The 19687-nt window shown below is 38.1% G+C and overlaps 1 protein-coding gene across 2 annotated transcripts; it reads left to right on the top strand.

The window, feature by feature from the left end:
• The first annotated feature begins 16055 nt into the window (after positions 1-16055).
• LOC6581116 lies at positions 16056-18561 on the top strand. Of its 2 annotated transcripts, none has more exons than XM_044011375.1 (3): positions 16056-17843; positions 17907-18190; positions 18303-18561. In XM_044011375.1, exons 1-2 carry the CDS (start codon positions 16190-16192, stop codon positions 17912-17914), a joined length of 1662 nt encoding a protein of 553 aa, XP_043867310.1. In that variant the 5' UTR covers positions 16056-16189; the 3' UTR covers positions 17915-18190; positions 18303-18561. The 2 variants fall into 2 exon arrangements, with proteins under 2 accessions (XP_043867310.1, XP_043867309.1); XM_044011374.1 differs by having other exon boundaries at positions 18255-18561.
• Positions 18562-19687: the final 1126 nt, after the last annotated feature.

Below are 19687 nucleotides of genomic sequence, written 5' to 3'. Positions count from 1 at the left end.
ATATTGTAACGGGTACAACGGTGTAAACCAAAACAATTGTTAGAGATTGCTGATTTTAACTCAGCGTGTTTTAAAGTGAATGAAAAAATCTTAAGTATGGATTAAGCCCACTTCATGCTTGGAAAAGATTTTTAGAGTTTGTGTTAAGAATATCTTATAAAAATGATTTAAAGAAATGGCGCATAAAGGAAGCAGATAAAAATCAAGTCGCAGCACGGAAGCAACAAATACAAGAAAAGTTATGGCTGGAAATGGGTCTTATAGTTGATAAACCCAAACAGAACGGTAGTGGAAGCAGTAATGATGGAAACACCGCCCGAAGAGCGTTTTCAGATCCTAGAAAGTTTTCTGACATACTAAATCTCAATTATGAAGTTATCAGGAACTTTCATATAATATTAATTGCTATCTCATCCGAACATTATATAAATAGCGATAAATTTAGAGCTTTCTGCGTCCGTACATTTGAAATATATATGAATAACTATTCGTGGTATCCCATGTCCCCAACTGTGCACAAAGTTTTGATCCATGGATACCAAATAATGGATAGCTGCATAGTTCCTGTTGGTGTTCTCGGAGAAAACGCATCAGAAGCTCGAAACAAAATTTATAAAAATGACAGAAGGTCGCATGCCAGAAAGAGCAGTAGGCTAAACAACATCACTGATGTTTTTCACAGGGCATTAGATTCATCTGATCCGCTTTTGTCAAGTCTCTGTCTTAAAAAAAGACAGAAGCTTCACAAAAAATTAAAATTTCCAAGCGAAGTGATTGATCTGTTTGCTCTGATTGAGCCTCCGCAAATCGCGCATCAATTTACAAATGAAACTGAAAGTTTAGAAGCTGAAGATGAGGATGAGGATGATGCAAACAATTTCGACCCGAATATCGAATTGGATGAAGAAAATTATGATTATTGATGTTAATTTTTGGAGATGTGGTAATTATTGTAAAATAAAAATACAACATTTTTTTTCATATTTTTCTTAATTTTACAGGGTATCAACGGAATGAAAATACACATTTTAATTTTTTTATTATATAATAAGCTGTACACATTTATTTTTATATGAAAATATGTAATGTAAGATATATATAATATATTTAAAAAATTTATGTCTGAAGTACACATGATTTCATTAATGGGTAACAAGAAGGCGGGGAGAAGGCGTGGTCAAATCGAAAAAAAAAAAATTCGAAATTCTAACTTAGTCTATCTTAGGTGTATGTAAAATTTCAACCTCCTAGCTCTATTTTTAGAATTGATGCCAAAATTTCGGGCTTTTTTCCTATAGTGGAATGGTATATTGCGACAGAGTGATATGGCAGGATCGACACAGTTCGCCGCCCTGATCAAGAATCTATATATTTACTTTATGGGGTCTGCCAGACTTCCGCTACATACATTTTCGCAAGAATATTATAAATTCATTTTCCATTTCCAATGGGTTCACGGTATGCAAATCAGTACAAAAAATTCCATACATCAGAAAACAATATAATATCATTCGAATACCTTACACGTTTGTGTGTGGGGTATGCACCAAAAAGGCAGCAAACAAACAAGTTTGACATTGAGTTTCACTCTGCACTTTAGACCCTCCGTCCCCAGTACTCCTGTTCCAATAATAAATATTTGCTTTTGTCAAAATATTGTGAGTGTCGGGTGCAGATGAGGCTTTTCTTTCACATTTATTTTCTCAGTTTAATTTGTGAAAACGGCAAACCCTGTAAATTATATTCTTGATATCTTAAACCAAGAGGTAAACTGAAATATAAAATTACACCTCAGTCAACTTTAAAGCTAGTCTCAAAATTATAGTTTCGTCCTTTTCTACCAAGTATCCAAAAAACGCATTTAATAGTATTCCAAATAAGCCCAAGAAAAAAAATCAATTTATCGAATAATGTCGATAAAAAGGAAATTCGATGACAAAGGAATTCGATGAGTTATCGAAATAATATTATAAACTTGTTCTGGGTATTGAATATACGTCAAATTTCAAGTCTCTGACTCTTATATCTTCTAACATCTCGGCGCTCATATGGATGGTCGGACGGACGGACATGGCGGACATATCGTTGCGTTCCCGAGAAATGATCGTATGTTGATTTTTTTCGAAATTGAGATTTTAATGCAGAACGGTTAGAAAACGTCTGTCTCACATGTTTACAAAAAATATAAAAATATTTTTATACTTATTCACGAAAGTGAATTATTTATACGCATTCACGAAAGTAAATTAGTATATTGGTTTTGTACAATGTCCCTCTATCGTCGGCGCTATTTAAGCTAGAGACTTAAAATTTGGAACACATACTCGTGTATATCTTCGATTTATAAAGTGTTAACATTTTCCCGATCCGCGCTCCGCCCGCAAATCGGAAAATGCATTTCCCGATATACCAGAAATCATGTTAGTTGAAGAGCTAGAAAGCTGAAATTTGGTATCTACGTCCGCGTCGACCACCCAAGATCATGAGCTCTGGCGGTATTATCTGCGCCGATTGGAGGCGTAACAAATCGGATAAAACTGTATCTTTTAAAGTTGTAAATCTAGAATGCTAAAGTTTTGCACGTAAGCTGATGTTTCGATTCTATAAAGATGGGTAAAAAATTTATATATCTACACCTACTAGGGGCGTGGCAAATTGGACCTGAAAATATTGTGCAAACAAACAAATCTCCTACAGTTTAAGAGTTAGAAGCTTCAAGTTTGGATAGTTGAGTTACTAATGGCCTCCTCTATCGATGCCCCAAAAATAATTTATACGGCTCTTTAAGGGCGAAAATACCCTGTAATTTTCAAATTTTTTGAGCGAAAGAATTCAAATTTTGCATTTAGGTTAGCGGTTGCTCGTTCGAAGAACTGGCCATCAGGAGTCTACGGGCACTAGGGGCGTGGCAATCGGCATTTATATGCGTCAGCCATCTATTAATGTATTTGTACATATAAATAAGCTTAATAGATATTCATTATACGGAAAGAAACATTTTTATGAAATTTAAAAAATATAAAAAAGCTAAAATAACAAAAAACGAGCTTTCCGCGGGATTTGAACTCGCACCCAAGCCAAATAGCATGTTCATGTCAAAATAACTAAAATAAAGATCTCCGGCGCTTCTGCCTACAGCACCACCGCGTCGTTTCGAACAACAAAAATCACATTATTGTTATGACGCCACATAGCAAAGAAAAGCCAGTGTAGCGGCTGGAAAAACAATGCAAAGACAAATCAATCGCAACTGAGATTCTTATAATATGCTAGAGTACGCATTTATGTGTACATACATACACACATACAAACGAGCGCGTGTATAAGGCTGGAATGCTTAATGATATGCGTGCAGACTTATATATACATATTTACTTATAAAATTGTTCCACTAAGAAAAAGAAAAGTATTTATAGCCGTTATATGTAATTTGAAGATGATTCAATGATGATAGCAATATCTATCGATGATTTTCCAATTCTAATGGGATCATGCCCTGTTTTTTGTTACGCACTAGACTCGAAAATGGCACTACTCTGGTGGACAGTTTAGGCTGTGAATGAGTATTCTGCAATCGGTATCGCTCGACTACCACGTTCTTACTTGTTTTTCTAAGTAAAGTTAACTATATTTAACGGGAATTTCTTTTTCTTTTTATTTGTGCCGTTATTTCTTGGGTATTAATATACTTTGATTAAGCAGATAAGAAGCGAAAGCTGGAATTAGTGTTAAGTTGAGTTTTAGGGCATCAACTTTCAGATTATGAATATAACATTAATATGCATGTATTTGCCAAAGCAAAAGTCTCTACTATTTTAAATACACCTTTTACAAATGTGAGGGTGAAGTGGTGAATTAGGAGTGGGGGTAAATTTTGACGAAAATCGAAATTCCCTAAAGTACATATAAATCTACATTAAGAATTTGGTGACTCTAGCTTGAAAGATGTATGCGATATAAATATATTACTGTTTTTAATCGATAACAAAATAACGGGACCAGTTATCGATATTTAAAGCAAAACTAGATAGTCGCCCGGATCAAGAATATATATACTTTATGGGGCTACATACATTTAACAAAACCATTATGCCCTGATTTCCCATTTTCAATGGGTTCAGGGTATAAATATACAAGGTATAAATTCAGGGTATAAGTATACAAAATCAAGTCTGAGCCTCTATTGCGATAGTACCGCTGACCAAAATAAAAACATGGCTGTGTTGCTGTTTTAGCACATTAAATTAAATTATTCAAACAAAAATTATTTAAAAATCAAACTTGAATCAAAATATTAATAGTTTATATAGGAGTAAGTTATGTGTTTCAGAAAAGAAGATTAAGATTTAAGAAATCTATTTAATGGAAATAGTATACCGCCTAAATATCATAGTGAATATCTAAATCTTCAAAATTGTATAACAATCCCAGATTGCTTAGACGAAACCGATGAAGAAGATGAAAACTGAAGAGGTGTCTCAAACTGAAAAAGAAAAATTTATATGAATTCTTGGCTTATATTTAATAAAAACAAAAAGACTTTTAAAACATTCTTTTTACAAATAAACAAGCTTTTTTTTCATATCGTATGTTGAATTTCCATTGCCTTGCACCAAAAACATGACGCGCGAAACAATCGTATGTTTAATTACCTTGCTGTTGCAAACAAAATTGGCGGTAATGCAACAAAATTGTATATGCTTTTGCTATTACAACTATAGAATAAAAACTTATAAAACAAGTAAGAAGGCTCTAGTCGAGACTGCTCGAGATACCCTGAACCCTCCAAGCCGATATTCTACTCATTCTACACTTCTTTTACGCACACATGCATACACACGCATCCACATGCACATATAATCACGCGCTCAGCTGACTGCGCAGTTAGCAGTGACTCCGCTTGGGCTGTGCTGAAGTGTGAGCAATAATATGATAATTTATTAGTTGAATAATTTCTTTTGTAGACATACAATCTTAATTAAACTTTCAGAGCGTGATCATATGGTTAAAATGTGTGTACATTCCAAAGCACAAGTCTCTAGTACTTGAAATGCGTTTTTACAAATTGAGGGCGAATGGGGGCGTGGTATCCAAAATCTGTAAATTACAAAATCTTTGTATCCATTAATACAATAAATCTGAAGTCTCCAGGTTTAAAATTGTTCAAATTAGGTTGAAAAAACAAAATACATTTTTCAATTATTCTCGATAAAGAAGTTATCGGATGGATGAGTTATCGAAAAAACTATTATAAACTCGTACTGCGTATGGTACACACGAGCATGCATGGCAAATTTCAGCTCTCTAGCTCTTATAACTACTGAGATCGACGCACTCGGACGACGGGCGGACGGACGGACAGACGGACGGACGGACAGGGCTATATCGATTCAGCTCGTCGTGCTGATCAAGAATATATATACTTTATGGAGTCTGCGATGACTGCCCGTTACATACTTTTTCACAAAACTATTATACCCTGATTTCCCATTTTCAATGGGTTCAAAAATGCCACTATATTTTGAGAAAATTACATTTTTCGACATACGATCATACGACGATATCGTCGCATTCTCGCGAAATAATCGTATGTTGATTTTTTGCTAAATTGAGATTTTAATATTGATAGAAAACGACTGTCTCGCATATCAATGGATTTCTTAGTTCATTACCATTATAGAGTTCTTTTTATCATTTTTTTTCTAGATTAAATAATGATCAAAACGCAAATGCTCACCACATAATGGTGCTCTCAACATAATGGATACAACCTGACGTAAGCGAAACTATCTAAACTGGCGGAATCTCGCACTGTGAATTGCCATTATATTTCTCTGAAAATTGTACAACTCTATCTGATTATCTTAATCTTAATCTTAATTTAAGCTGTGACATTTGAATCTAAGGTACCATACTTAATGGACCACAGCTAGAGATGCTTGAAGCCAATTGATACTATTTTGAAGATACATTCATGGAGTCTATAAAAAGTTTCTCGGAAAGTCAAACCACAAGCATTTTATTTACGAAGACAATTAACAGATCTGATATATTTATATATTCAAATCCGATTTTCCACATGCCTCAATCCGCCTCATTTTAATATCCACCATATAAATTTAACCATGCTTGATCAGAGTGAATATTCATCAAAGGCAAAGAAATTTATTTGATTTATATTAACAGTGACTAGGACTCTTAAACTCTATGATCAAAAGTCGAAAAAGCATTTGGTACATCTTCGAGGGGAAAGTAGACCCGAACATGAGGGGAAAGACAATTCCTAGTCCAAACAAAACAAGCCAACTCATGTTTGTTATTTATGTGGGACTGCATGCGTGTGAGTGTGCCTGTGTGTGCGCGTGTGTGCGTTCGTGTGCATTCGCAATTTTAAACAGCGCCAACCACTTGACCATACGATTTGACAGTACCCCCACCCTCCCTCAGCTTCCCTTCCAGACCGGCGCCATCGCGTATTTATTGCGCACGGCGCATGGAGAACTTGTCTAACATTTTATGCTTCTCGCGCCCCCCACTAAGCGACCGTTGACTAGGGGGGGCTATTTGTGCCCCTGGTGTGTATTTGTGTGTGTGCTGCTCTGTTTAGTTTCGGCCCACGTGCTTGGCATAATAAGAGCTGCCAGCCACCGTTTGCCGACCGCGTCTACCGACCTCTTGGTTGCTGCAGGTTAAAAGCGCATTACGGCTCCAACTTCATAAATTGCGGACGCAAAGCCAAGCAGCAGGCAAAAGCCGCAGAGGCAGCAGCAGCAATGTTTACATGCCAAGCAGCTGGTTAAGCATACCGAGACCGAAGCCGATCCCCACTCGACATTGCTTACAAGCCTGAAATTTAAATCCGATTCCCAAACACAGACTCTAATCACAACTGTCTTCAAAAAACTGTGGCATCGCGCTTAATGCAAACGTTAATTTTCAAAAAGCAAAGGAACTCGCTCCACATGTCAAAGGACTACATAAATGCCAGACCATATTGCTATAGAGAGCCGAAAACGCACAAAGCTCTTTAGAATGTAATATTTGATTTGAAATGCCCTGTCAAAGCGATTTGACCTGATTTCACTTGCTTAGCAGACTGAGTAACTAACTGATTCTTTCTTAATTAATCCACAGGCGGTGCGTTATAGGTAAAACTTCCATTGGATATACCATATGAAACGCAGCAAAACGGAATTAAACAATAAGGAAGCATTTTATATGAATTTTCACTTAACATAAATTGCCATAACTCATACGCAATAGATGCACTATTTTCATTCTATTTAGATCCTTATAGAAAGAGCTTCCGGCTGCAATGAAATGCAGTAAATTAATTTAAATTATAAGAAATATAACATTACAAAAGATCTATTCAATGAAGTCACAAATAACTGAGGCAAGGAAAGCAGATCGGAACTGACGATCAACTGAGTGCCAAATCTCGTACTTCATATTAATTTCCTTCATCTTATACCTTGAGAATTTTCTTGTTGAATAATTTCTTTTGTAGTTGGACTATCTTCATGAAACTTTCAGAACGTGATCATATGGTTAAAGTGTGTGTTCATTCCAAAGCACAAGTCTCTAGTACTTAAAATAAATTTTACAAATAGGGTGCAAAGGGGACGTGATCTGTAAATCTGTAAATTACAAAATGATTGTATTCATCATATACATATGTATATAAGTTAAGCGCTCCCACACTAGAGTACTAGTGATTGGGGACGCTGTGTTGGGCTCTTGTGAATATATAACAGCTTTGTGTTCAATGAAATAATATATTTTATACAATTTGGAACAATAAGTCTAAACTCTCTCTAGTCCGAATATAAACTGAACTAAATCTGTTCAACTGGTTAGGTTCTCCTCTTGAATGTCTGGCTGGACTCTCCAGCCTCCTTAGATTGTCGAAAGTCTTAACTTATATACACAGTAAATCTGAAGTCTCTAGGTCCAAAAGTGTTCAAATTAGGCTGAAAAAACAGGTTGAGATACCCTATGATAAATTTATTAATTGGATTTTCATTCAAGCACCTTGTGGTAAATTACATTCTTCGTCTTTTGGTCAGATAACTGACTCGCGATATTCCGTTGCCTAATTGCATTACGGGTCCGATGGAAAAAATTAGATCTTCTAGGACGTGGCATTTTTATTAATAGTAATACTGAATATGCACTCGCACAAAAACACATAAAACAATCGAGGCAACCTATGAAAAGACATTTACACTTTTGTTAAACTGTAGAATAAATCTTTAACATAATAAACTGTCACTGTTATCAAGCCTACTGGGTAAATTCTCAATGAAAATTTGACAGCTCCGAAATTAAAGAACCTTTAGGGAAAATAACGCGTTTTTCAAGTATTCGTCAATTTTTTAGTATTTTTTAAGATATACTCTCCTAATCGGGGTGGAGACAAATCCAACAAATCAAAAACCATAAAAATTGGTCCAGCAGATCTCAAGTTATAAGTGTTGTAACCAGTGCTGCCAACTTTTCCTGGCAAGAAAATGCTAAAGTAGAAACTGCTAGATCAAATTCAAGGATAGCTCGAAATATAGCCATTTCAGTTTTTATACCCTGAACCCATTGAAAATGGGAAATCAGGGTATAATGGTTTTGTGAAAAGTATGTAACAGGCAGAAGGAATCATCGCAGACCCCATAAAGTATATATATTCTTGATCAGGACGACGAGCTGAGTCGATATAGCCCTGTCCGTCTGTCCGTCCGTCCGTATGAGCAAAAGGATCTCAGAAGTTATAAGAGCTAGAGAGCTGAAATTTGGCATGCATACTCGTGTATATCATAGGCAGTACGAGTTTACTTTATTTTTTCGATAACTCATCCGATAACTTTTTTATCGAGAATAATCGAAAAATCGACATTGTTTTTTCAGCTTAATTTGAACACTTTTCAACCAGGAGACTTCAAATTTGCGTTGTATATAGAGTTAATAGACACAAAGATTTTGTAATTTACAGATTTTGGATACCACGCCCCCTTCGCCCCCAATTTGTAAAAAACGCATTTCAAGTACTAGAGACTTGTGCTTTGGAATGTACACACATTTTAACTATATGAACACATTCTGAAAGTTTCATAAAGATACTCTTACTACAAGAGAAATTATTCAACTAATAAATTCTCATAATATTGCCCACATTGCAGCGCAGCCCAAGCGTAGCCGCTGCTTACTGCGCAGTTAGCAGAGCGCGTGCTTATAAGTGCATGTGTATGTATGTGTGCATAGAAGAAGTGCAGAATGATTAGAATATCAGCTTGGAGGGTTCAGGGTATCTCCCAGTCGAGCAGTCTCGACTGGAGCCTTCTTACTTGTTATATCCTGAACCCATTGAAAATGGGAAATCAGGGTATAAAAGTATATATAATCTTGATCAAGGCGACGAGCTGAGTCGATTTAGCCCGGTCCGTCTGTCTGTCCGTATGTATGAACGCGTCGATCTCAGAAGATATAAAAGCTTGAGACTTCATTTTTTTTAATGTCCGTAAAAAAAGTCCATCCACATGAGAAGATATTAAACAATTAAGCTCCAATAGTAGGCCCACACTGCAGCCAATGCATCCGCTTGTGCGTATATGTGTGTGTGCATGTGTTGTTTCCTGCGTAAGCTGAAAGACGCGAAGATCATGTAGTCGAGCAGTCTCGACTAGAGGTTTCATACTTGTACGAATTGTATGTGCCAATAATATTCAAGTACTTTGGAGGCACTTTAAATAATGCTGATTTGATTTTAAAAAATGTAAAATGTCCCGCCACCAGCTAGATTATTTTTCCTGCAATTGGTAGTTGAAAAATGCCGGATCTGGCCGGTAAACGGCTTTGTTATATATATATAGATATATGTATATATACATATATGCAGTAAAACTGGTATCCACGAGTATGCATGGAAAATTTCAGCTTCTTCAGAGATCTCGACGTTCATACGGACAGACGGACGGACGGACAGACGATAAGGCTATATCGACTCAGCTCGTCGCCCTGATTAAGAATATATATACTTTATGGAGTCTGCCTGCTACATACTTTTCACAAAACCATTATACCCTGTTTTCCCATTTTCAATGGGTTCAGGGTATAAAAAAATTTCCAAATGAATTGGTTTTTGATTTTAGCTAATGAACACTTGCTGAAGGCTTACTCTTTAGCTATAAAATGACGTTCTAAGGAATGGATTTTTACAATTTATTGTTGACTTCAGCAGCTTAACAATGGTTGCTTGTATCCAATCTTAAGCGCAGCCCTTGCAATCTGAAAGCACTTGACAACTTTCAACTGGGACGAAATTGTTGTCTTTGTGTGCTTTGGCTAAAAAGCAGTTGCAGTCAATTGAAGTCAGTCTGTCTGTTAGTCTGCCGAGTCAATCGACATGAGCGAACTCATCCGGCACATGTCTGGCAGTCTGACGGCAATCGGAGAAGAATCGCCAAACGCACACGCATAATTGACAACATATCCGCGGCTGCCTTTGTTGTTGCTTGGCCATTGAAATCATTTTAGCTGAAACTGAAATTGAGAATCGCACTGGCTGCCAGTCGCAACGCCAATTGCAGTGCCATTGATAGAGCCAGCAATACAGAAGCAGACAGACGAGCACTGAAAACCAAAACGGATGCGAATGCGAATGCGAATGTGAATGGGATGCGGGCGTAGACATGACAGCGCGTGGGTGTCATTATGACTCGCGGTGCTCGGATTGCCGCCGCCAGCTGCATTTCAGCCATACTCGCATCCATTCATTCAGCCATCCATCCAGCAGTCCGTATGCCTGCCTCATCAATGTTTAGAACAATGCCATCAATTTTCGTATTGAATTTTAATCAAGTTGACGTTAGGGGAATATGATAATTAAAACTGCGTGCACAGCTCCAGCTTCTGCTGAATACAACAAAATCACGTTAAGCAACAACGCCGCTGGAATTGGACTACCCTGTAAAAAGTCGTAATGCTTATGGTCGCAAAATAATGTTAAGTTTACGTTTTTGAGCACTCAACTCCATGTAAATTAGATTGCTGTTTCGAAAAATAGTGGACTCATGTGTGAATATGTTTTAATAAATAGAAAATGTTAAGTATTGGATTCAACTTACTCCCCAAAATATTTTCTTGACTTCTGTGTGAATGAAAGAAATTAAATTTTGTAATCTATAAAAAAGGAAATATGCCCTGATTTGTGCTTTTCAATCATTATAGCCAAAGCTTTGCATAATGAGCTAAGATTATAGTTAGATTCCTTTTCAAATGGATGGTTGAATAAAATACCCAAAACTAAAACAAACAAGTAAAAAAGCTCTAGTCGAAACTGCCTGAACCCTTCGAGCAACAGCTATTTCAATCATTTTTCGCGTCTTTCTGCTTACACAAGAAACGCAAACACATACACACACAAGCCCCTACGCATAAACACGCATGGGCTGCAGTGTGCGCTTACTATGAGAACTTAAGTGTTTAATAACATTTCTTGTGGATATATTATCTTCGTTAAACTTTCAGATCGTGATTATAACAATGAAATTGCATTTGTTACAGCACAAGTCTCTAGTATTTGAAATACGCTTTTTACAAATTTAGGGAGGATCGGGAGGATATAAGGCGGGGAAAATATAAAAAAAATCGAAATTCTATAAAGTACATATGAATCTACATTTAAAATTGGTAGACCCTAACTCTAAAGATGCTGGAGATATAATTTTAAAACTGATTTTCGAAAAGGTTTTTTATCGATAAGGAAATAACGATAACGTTATCGATTTTTGGTAAAAAACTCGATATCCGCGCTACATACACGGACATTTAAAAAAATTGAAGTCTTTAGCTCTTATATCTTCTGAGATTGACGCGTTCATACATACGAACAGACGGACGGACAGACAGACGGACAGGGCTAAATCGACTCAACTCGTCAAGATCAAGAATTTATATACTTTGTGAGATCTGCCACGCCTCCTTCTGCCTGTTACATACATTTAAACAAAACCATTATATCCTGATTTCCTATTTTCAATGGGTTCAGGGTATATAAATACTCTTCCACGTCTCAGTACAGGGTATTTTCAAACCATCAACATAAACACTTATGCGTGTAACTTGTTTGAAGGTGCATGCAAAAGTTTAACGGTTCAATGCAGTCCCAAAACAAACAAAAAAACAAATTCCATTAAAGCTGTTTCTAATGGCAGCTAAAAGTGAAAATGCTGTAAACTGGGAAACTCTTTTGATAGATGCGTACAATTCGAGAGCTCGACCCGCATAATTCGAGCTGCAGGTGGAAGGCGATTCGCTAATTTGAAATAGCCACAATGGTATCGCCGCCGTCTGGCCACTGATTGCAATTATTTTCAATTTGGAATGCTGGCAGCAGAGGCAATTCGAGTAACTAGATGCCACGGTATACAGATGTTGGAAGCGCAGCCATTAATAGAGAGAGAGAAAGAGATAGAATTCAACAGGATTCATTACGCCTACTTAATGTGAATTGCAGAATAATCATAATTCAATTAAGATGCAGGCAACTTTTCGGTCGGATACAAATGAATAACTTTAAATAATAATAAAAATAGGAATAAAATATTATTGATTGACAACAAAATTAGCTTATGGGTTAACCTACAAATTTTTTTAGCCCCTTTTATCTGTATTTATTTATGTTGCTTTTAATAGCAATGTAAATAAAATCGTAATCAAATATATTATTGCATATATAAATATATGTATATACAATATATATACTTTCGGAATAAATCTCAATTTAGCTAAGTTCTTTTCAGCTACAGCTTTATCTGGCCCCAGCTCGTGTTTTGAGCACGGCGCAGATGCTGCCCTGGCTATAGAGTTAACACAACCGCGATTCAGTTAACTGATGCTGCAACTGGTATTACCAGGTACTACCAGCTAAATATAGATAAAAATGGCAGCCTCAACCTCAAAGAACCCCAAACCAAACCGAAAAACCAAAAATGCGTTCTTTCATGCGCACTACAAACGCCTGAATTCGGGGAAGTAACTACTGTGTAGGGTTAGAGCGGTAGGCGGCAATTGCACCGTTAATTTGGTGTTGTACACACATGCTCCTTCTCTCCCTCTCTGTCTCGCTCGCACACAAACAGTTTTGGTCGGTGGCAGCGTCGCCAAATGAATTCAATTAATTAAATTAGTTCAACTCGCAGCTGCAGCCGCTTTTCCCTTGCAACGGGGGCACCCAGATCGGATAAGGGAAATGGACGGATCTAGGTATGGGGAGAGCGGGAGTGCCGGGAGCTTGGGACAGTTGTCGACGCGGCCATTACGCAGCTGAATAAAAACGCGCTGCGGTCAATGCTTTGCGGTGCAGTCGGCGGCGCTGTCGACTCAATTATCGCTTTTATGAATGGACAGCAAATTTTGCAAAGCGCCAGCGACGCGTCGTCTGCCTTGACGGAACTTTTTGATTATCCTACTGTATTATCGGCATAATGATTTTAATGACCTGCTTGTAACAGGTAGAGTAACTGAAAATTTAGTGAATCGCTCTGCTTTTACAGGTTGTTAACATCTATGTTATGTCACTATGAATACTGTTGTAATAGAGAGACAATAGAACTGTAAATCAGTTACATTTCAATTTAAATATAATTCTATAATTCCCACTCATTTGTGGGAGTAGCTAAAATAATTTGGGAACACTTTTTATGTTTGTTATAATATATTTAATATTATTATTACTAATATATTTTATAAAGTTTCCATCCAGAATCCAATAATACTTAATCAACAATTCAGATGTTAATATTATAAAGTGTTTCATTGCAGCATTCCAATTAGACATGCCAAACATGAATTTTAAATGAGTGTAAGGGCATTCCCAAAGAGTGGCTGCATTCGACGTAATTCTGTTCGGGTTTCTGACTGCGTTTGGCATTTGCGCAATTTGTGCTTCGATTTTTCGCTTCGTATAATTACGTTAAGCGAATAATTAAGTTGTCCGACTGCAGGTAATAAATTATGAGCAGGAAAACCCTTTGCCAATATTTCTGTAGCCGTTTTCGTATTTTATTTTTAATTTTACAATCTTTTTTGCCGGGAGCAGCTCATTTGATGAAATTGGATTTGATGTGCGAGCGAAATGAAATTAGCAACATTTTTAATAAGTTTAATTCAATTTTCAGCAGAACAGAAAAACTCGCTCCCACCTCTTTTAAAATGCCAACATATGCTGTAGCCCTTCCTCGTCATATGTAAAATGTCAGCAAAGGAACAGCAACAACACAACAATATGTGGACAAAAAATGGGGCTTTGCAGTTGGCGTTCATCCTGCCATGAATTTCGGGGCGTCAAACTGTCAAGCACGCTCCCAGTCCAGCGCTTGACAGATGAACTAACGGCCTGGCCACACTGTCTGTGTCAAAGTGTGCGTGTGCATGTGTGCGGAAGGCATGGTTGTTAACTTGCCGCCCACTCCATTTGTGACTATTGCTATTCATAAAAATTGCTCAATTCCGCACGCGTTTGCTATTTTTGTTGCAAGGTTTTGTTTCCCTTTATCATCGCTCCACTGCGACATCGTGAATGACACCAAACATATGTGGGCGCCATGGGCACCACTCAGCATTCACAATTCAGTGAGTTAAGAGTAACCCTCCTCCCCTCCATAGCATTCACAATTCAGTGAGTTAAGAGTAACCAACCTCCCCCAGCCCACCTCCACCGGCTGAGATTTTCATGCAAACAAGTGATATTTTTGTTGACAACTATAAACCCCAACATAGCCAGCAAACAAATAGGCCGAAGCCCTGAAACCTGAAATTCATGACGAAGAGCGGGTTACCCATTAAAATCAAACTCAAATCAGCTGTCTTAAAAGCATGTATTATGAATCACCAAGCAAATTCCTATATAATATATTACAATAATAATATTTAAATTGTTTCATGAACAATTTTTTAAAATATTTAAACGTTTTTGTAGAACTTTAAAAACAACTTAGGAAGAATTACGTATTTCAAGAATTCGAAAAGATTAAATATGAGTGAGTAAAAATATTTCATACATATATGCTGTAAGCATGAGGAATTTTGCAATATTGCCAATACTACGATCAATTTGGAATATTTGTATATTATTTATATATTCTTATATCGTCTTGTCTGTTTGCATTTCTACTCAAATTATTTATAAAGAGTTTCGATTTCTCTATGAATAGACACAATTTGTCTTGCCTTAGACACAATTTATATATTCCCTGCCTAGTTGCCTAGTTTACAAGGTAGAAGCATTTACGCTCAACATGCGCTGAAAAAACGCAACGCAGCGCGATCCGATGCGCAGGCAACAAAAACAAATGTGACTTGTGAACGGGTTAAGTGCCAACGAAAGCCCCTTTCCTCTCCCTCTCCCACTGCCCACTCCCCACTCCCCACTCGCTCAGCCTACCGCCCTATGTCACTAACGGACAGCCTAAAGCCCCATCTACGTCCCCACCCCTACTCTTGCTCTCTCTCGCCTCTCTGCAAATGGAATGCGGGCTTAAAAGGCAGCCAGTTGGTTTTTCAAATTATACCTCAAAATTATGCAATTCCATGTGTATAACTTTGCCTAACAAAAAATTTGTTTTGCAATGCTTGCAAAACTTCACGGCAAAAATAATATTAAAATCAGTTTCGAGCGTTGCAAAAATTAAAAAGGAATAACAGCGCCGTTCGCCACAGATAAACTAAATATATTACAAACGCTGCAGTTTATACAAATTTAATGCAGTTCCTGCACTTGGTGCATAGAATATGTAATTCGGGCGGCACTGACTACATCATACCTCCTGCCGGCCCAAAAATAGTACAGAGCGTATTCAAAATCATTCTGCGTTTTGAAGTTTGTTAATTGGCAAAATGGCAATAATTTGAGTGTCCACCTGAATGTAGATCAGTAAGAGTCTCTGCACAGTGCCAGGCACGATTGACCCAACGGCGCACATGACCCACATTAGGCATGCCGATTCTAAACAAGCTTGCCCTTAAAATATATACAATGTATGCTTGCTCAAGACCCGGCGTAGTAGGCTTCATTTATCACATTCGCCAATACTGAAAATACTTTAGAAAATAACAAATGATTTCCATAATATTTTCTAACAGGGCAACCAATATATACTTCGAATTTTAGGCGTTATAAAAGCTGTTTAATCAAAGAATGCCCAATATTTTACCGTATGAGCTCAATGCGCCTGATTCGAGGCTGGCTAGACTATTGCTGAATCGCTACCTGTTCGCCACCTGGCTCTGCTACCTGACCGAGTATCAACTGTTGACAGTTTTTGTGATCTACCAGCGAATAGGACTCAGCAATCCAGCGAACTGGCTGCTCGAGTGGGTGGACCAGATTCTGTTTTCCTTTCGCACAGTGGCACGCATCCAGGTGCTGGGCATCCACATGGTCGCCTACAGCCTGCTGCTGGCCCGCCTGCACGAGCAGCTGCCCAGCTGCCACAACTGGCGGCTACAGCGCCTGCAGGAGGAGCTGCTGATTAAGCTCTGTCTGCTGGCAATTCTGATGAGCCTGGGCTACTGGAGCAGCTGGTTCTACCTGAAGTATATGGTCGATCTGAATGCTGATGTGGATGTCAGCTTCATCGGGCACTATCTGCGGAAGAACGGCGTCTTGTGTGGGCTTGTCTACTTTCTGACTGAGCACTTGCGCTTCGGCAAGGAGGTGTGGCCGCTGCCCCTGATACGACTGGAGACTGCCACGTGGCAGTGGCTGTACTGCCATCACTTCGACCTAGGTCGTACTCTACCCCGATCCCTGCTCTATACGATTGGCTTCGCCGCCCTCTTCTGGCCCAACATGAGCGGCGACCACAGTGCCAGCTGCCAGCTGCTCTGCCTATCCAGCTGCATGGTCACGCTGATCACTGTCAAGCTGAATGCCATCAAATGCATCTTTAGCACTGTGATGCATGAGGAGCTGCCGCTTACTTTTCAGAAGCAACAGGAGCTGCCGTCACTGCAGTCCCAACGGACGCAGGATCGGGGACTCCCCATGTGCCTGGCTCTGAGAGTGGATAACCAGCTGCATGGGTTCAGGCTGCAGGCAGCCAGGGACTTTTACATGATCGCGACCGCGCCCGGCTACGAGCTATGTGAACTATTCCAGCTGTGGGGCATCTTGCGGAGAAGGCCCAAAAACTGGAGGGCGTTGAGCAATGCCCTCATGGGCAACATTACGCAGTTTACGCAGTTGCTGAACGAATGCCTAGCGAGGCAGACGCAGCCTAAGCCTAAGCAGCAGAGTACGCGCTGCCATCCCAACATGCGACTCCTTGCGCCACCTGCACCAGCTCCAAATTATTGGAGTAGGCGTTGCGAAAGCGAGGAACAGGCGCCAGAGCCGCAGAAGACCCCCTTCCTATCTCTATTAGAAAAACTGCAACAGCAGCTGCAAAACTGTCAGCTGTCGGAGCAGGTGCAATGGTTTTGCAACTGCTTACCTGTCGAAGCCACGCAGCTTATGAGAACGGATAAGGAGGACTGCGAGGTGTGCGTGGGCCGGCCATTGGCCTGGCTGATTCCGGGACTCGTCTCTATATGCGTACGCTCATTGAAGGAGGACAAACACGGCTCGCTGCAACAGGATCTGGCAATGATCTTCTATGCCCTCATCGGGCTGGAAAAGCAGATCGCCGATCTTCTCGAGCTGCTGGAACGGCGTCAACAAGAGCCATGCCACACACTTAGTGTGCTCTCGGAGACGCTAAGGCTGTCTGTGAACAAACTAGTCTATCACTTCCACGAGTATCTGGACTTCATTCTAGAGGATGAGCTACTAGTTGACTCACTAAAAAATCGTAAATAAGTTGTTATTCTAATTACTTTTATTCGAAAGGCACCTAAATTTATTTGGATTCCAGGTTTGTAGTGCCTTTTTATTTTTACTTCATGAAGGGAAAAGAAGGAAATCTGGTTTGGAAGCTACCGTGCCTTGGAACTAGACTTGGTCCTAAGAGAGTTAATTGCTATAACTCGTATAGTGTACTTGGCTTATTCATCCTCCGTTATCTCTGCACTACTCTCTATAGTAATTTCATATACATATTATCCATTCACCTTTGTTATCCATTCACCTTTGTCATCCATTCGTAAGAAATCAGTCTCTATTAATCTATTTGGCGTTCCGTACAGGTCAATGCAATCCGTAAGTTACTTCATTCATTATTTGGTCTAAACTCTTATTATGAGCATCAAGCTTTTGATTTTAGATTTAATTCGGAGAAACAGTGACACAAATTTTAACATACTTTCTGCAGGGATGTGATCTAGGAAAACTATTCTTGAATATCGAATTGTTGATAGAATAAAATATAATTTTTTTCGTTTCTTGGCGCATATGGAAGAAGCCTCCGCAAGTGGATTATTTATAACCTCCAATCTATCTTCTCTTATAAATGATATAAATTGATTTTCTATAACAAACAAAATATTTATTATGTTAAGAAATGCATTCTGATTATATAGTTATTCGAATTCCTACTTCAAATAAATATAATTATTCCATAACTACGTCTACGCCATACAATTGTATTAAACTTATTTAAACTGCTTAGATTATTGCATGCAGCATGCATAAATATTTAGATTTATATTGAAACAGCAATTATAATCCAAGAACAACACCAACTATAAAGCATATGATTTATAATTGATACACCGGCCTACCGTTAAGTCCAGCTAAGAATACCGAAGACAAAACGGCTTTGCGGACGAAGAAAGTGAAAATGACGTCTGGTTCTATAAGTGAAGCGCTTCACTGTTGAATTATATCCACAATTTTTGGAACATGAATAGAATGCTATTTGTACATTTTTTTGTAACATTAATAACATTAATTTTGACAGCTTTTCATTAAAGCAAATTAAATTGTTTCCATTAAAAACGCTAAAAACATTTCATTTCATTTATATTATTATTCGATTTGAATCACAAATTCTGATCGACATTACATTTTACTCCAGATCTTTTTATATAGTATCATGAAACATGGTAATGCATACATGGGCACTTATTCAGTCTTGAAAACGCTTCAATTATAGTGATAAACAAATGATAGCATGATAGCATAATTTTAACAAAAACCGAAATTGCATAAATTGAATATAAGCATCAAATAAAAAATAATAAAATAAAAAATAAAAAATTTGGAGACTCTAGCAATAAAGGTGTAGGAGATAAATTTTAATACTGGTTTTCGATAAGTTTTTTATCGATAAAAAAAGATCGGGATGAGTTATCGATTTTTAATGATAAACTTGATATCCGCGCTGTAATTACGGACATTTAAAAAAAATTTGAAGTCTCTAGCTCTTATATCTTCTGAAATCGACGCGTTCATACATACGGACAGACGGACAGTCGGACAGACGGGCGGACAGACAGACGGAACCATTATACCCTCCCTGATTTCCCATTGAAAATGGGTTCAGGGTATAATAACCGCAAGCTACAAAAAGTAGACCTCTGCAGAAGTTCCTATATATTATTTTAACGAAATTGATAGTTATCCTTCCAAAACGGTTTATTTATCTATTTATTTTTTTAGCAGTGGAAATCTCTCTTAGTAGAGTCTATTCACATTCGGTCAGTCGAGAGGGCCATCTAGCGGGTAGTGGCGTCAGCTTAGGCTTTCAGTTCAGTC

The sequence above is a fragment of the Drosophila mojavensis genome, unplaced genomic scaffold (genome assembly GCF_018153725.1).
Source record: "Drosophila mojavensis isolate 15081-1352.22 unplaced genomic scaffold, ASM1815372v1 contig_82, whole genome shotgun sequence".
In the NCBI taxonomy this organism is placed as follows: Eukaryota; Metazoa; Arthropoda; class Insecta; order Diptera; family Drosophilidae; genus Drosophila; species Drosophila mojavensis.
Note: the sequence above shows the minus strand (reverse complement) of the source record. Positions and strands in the feature narration are given on the sequence as shown.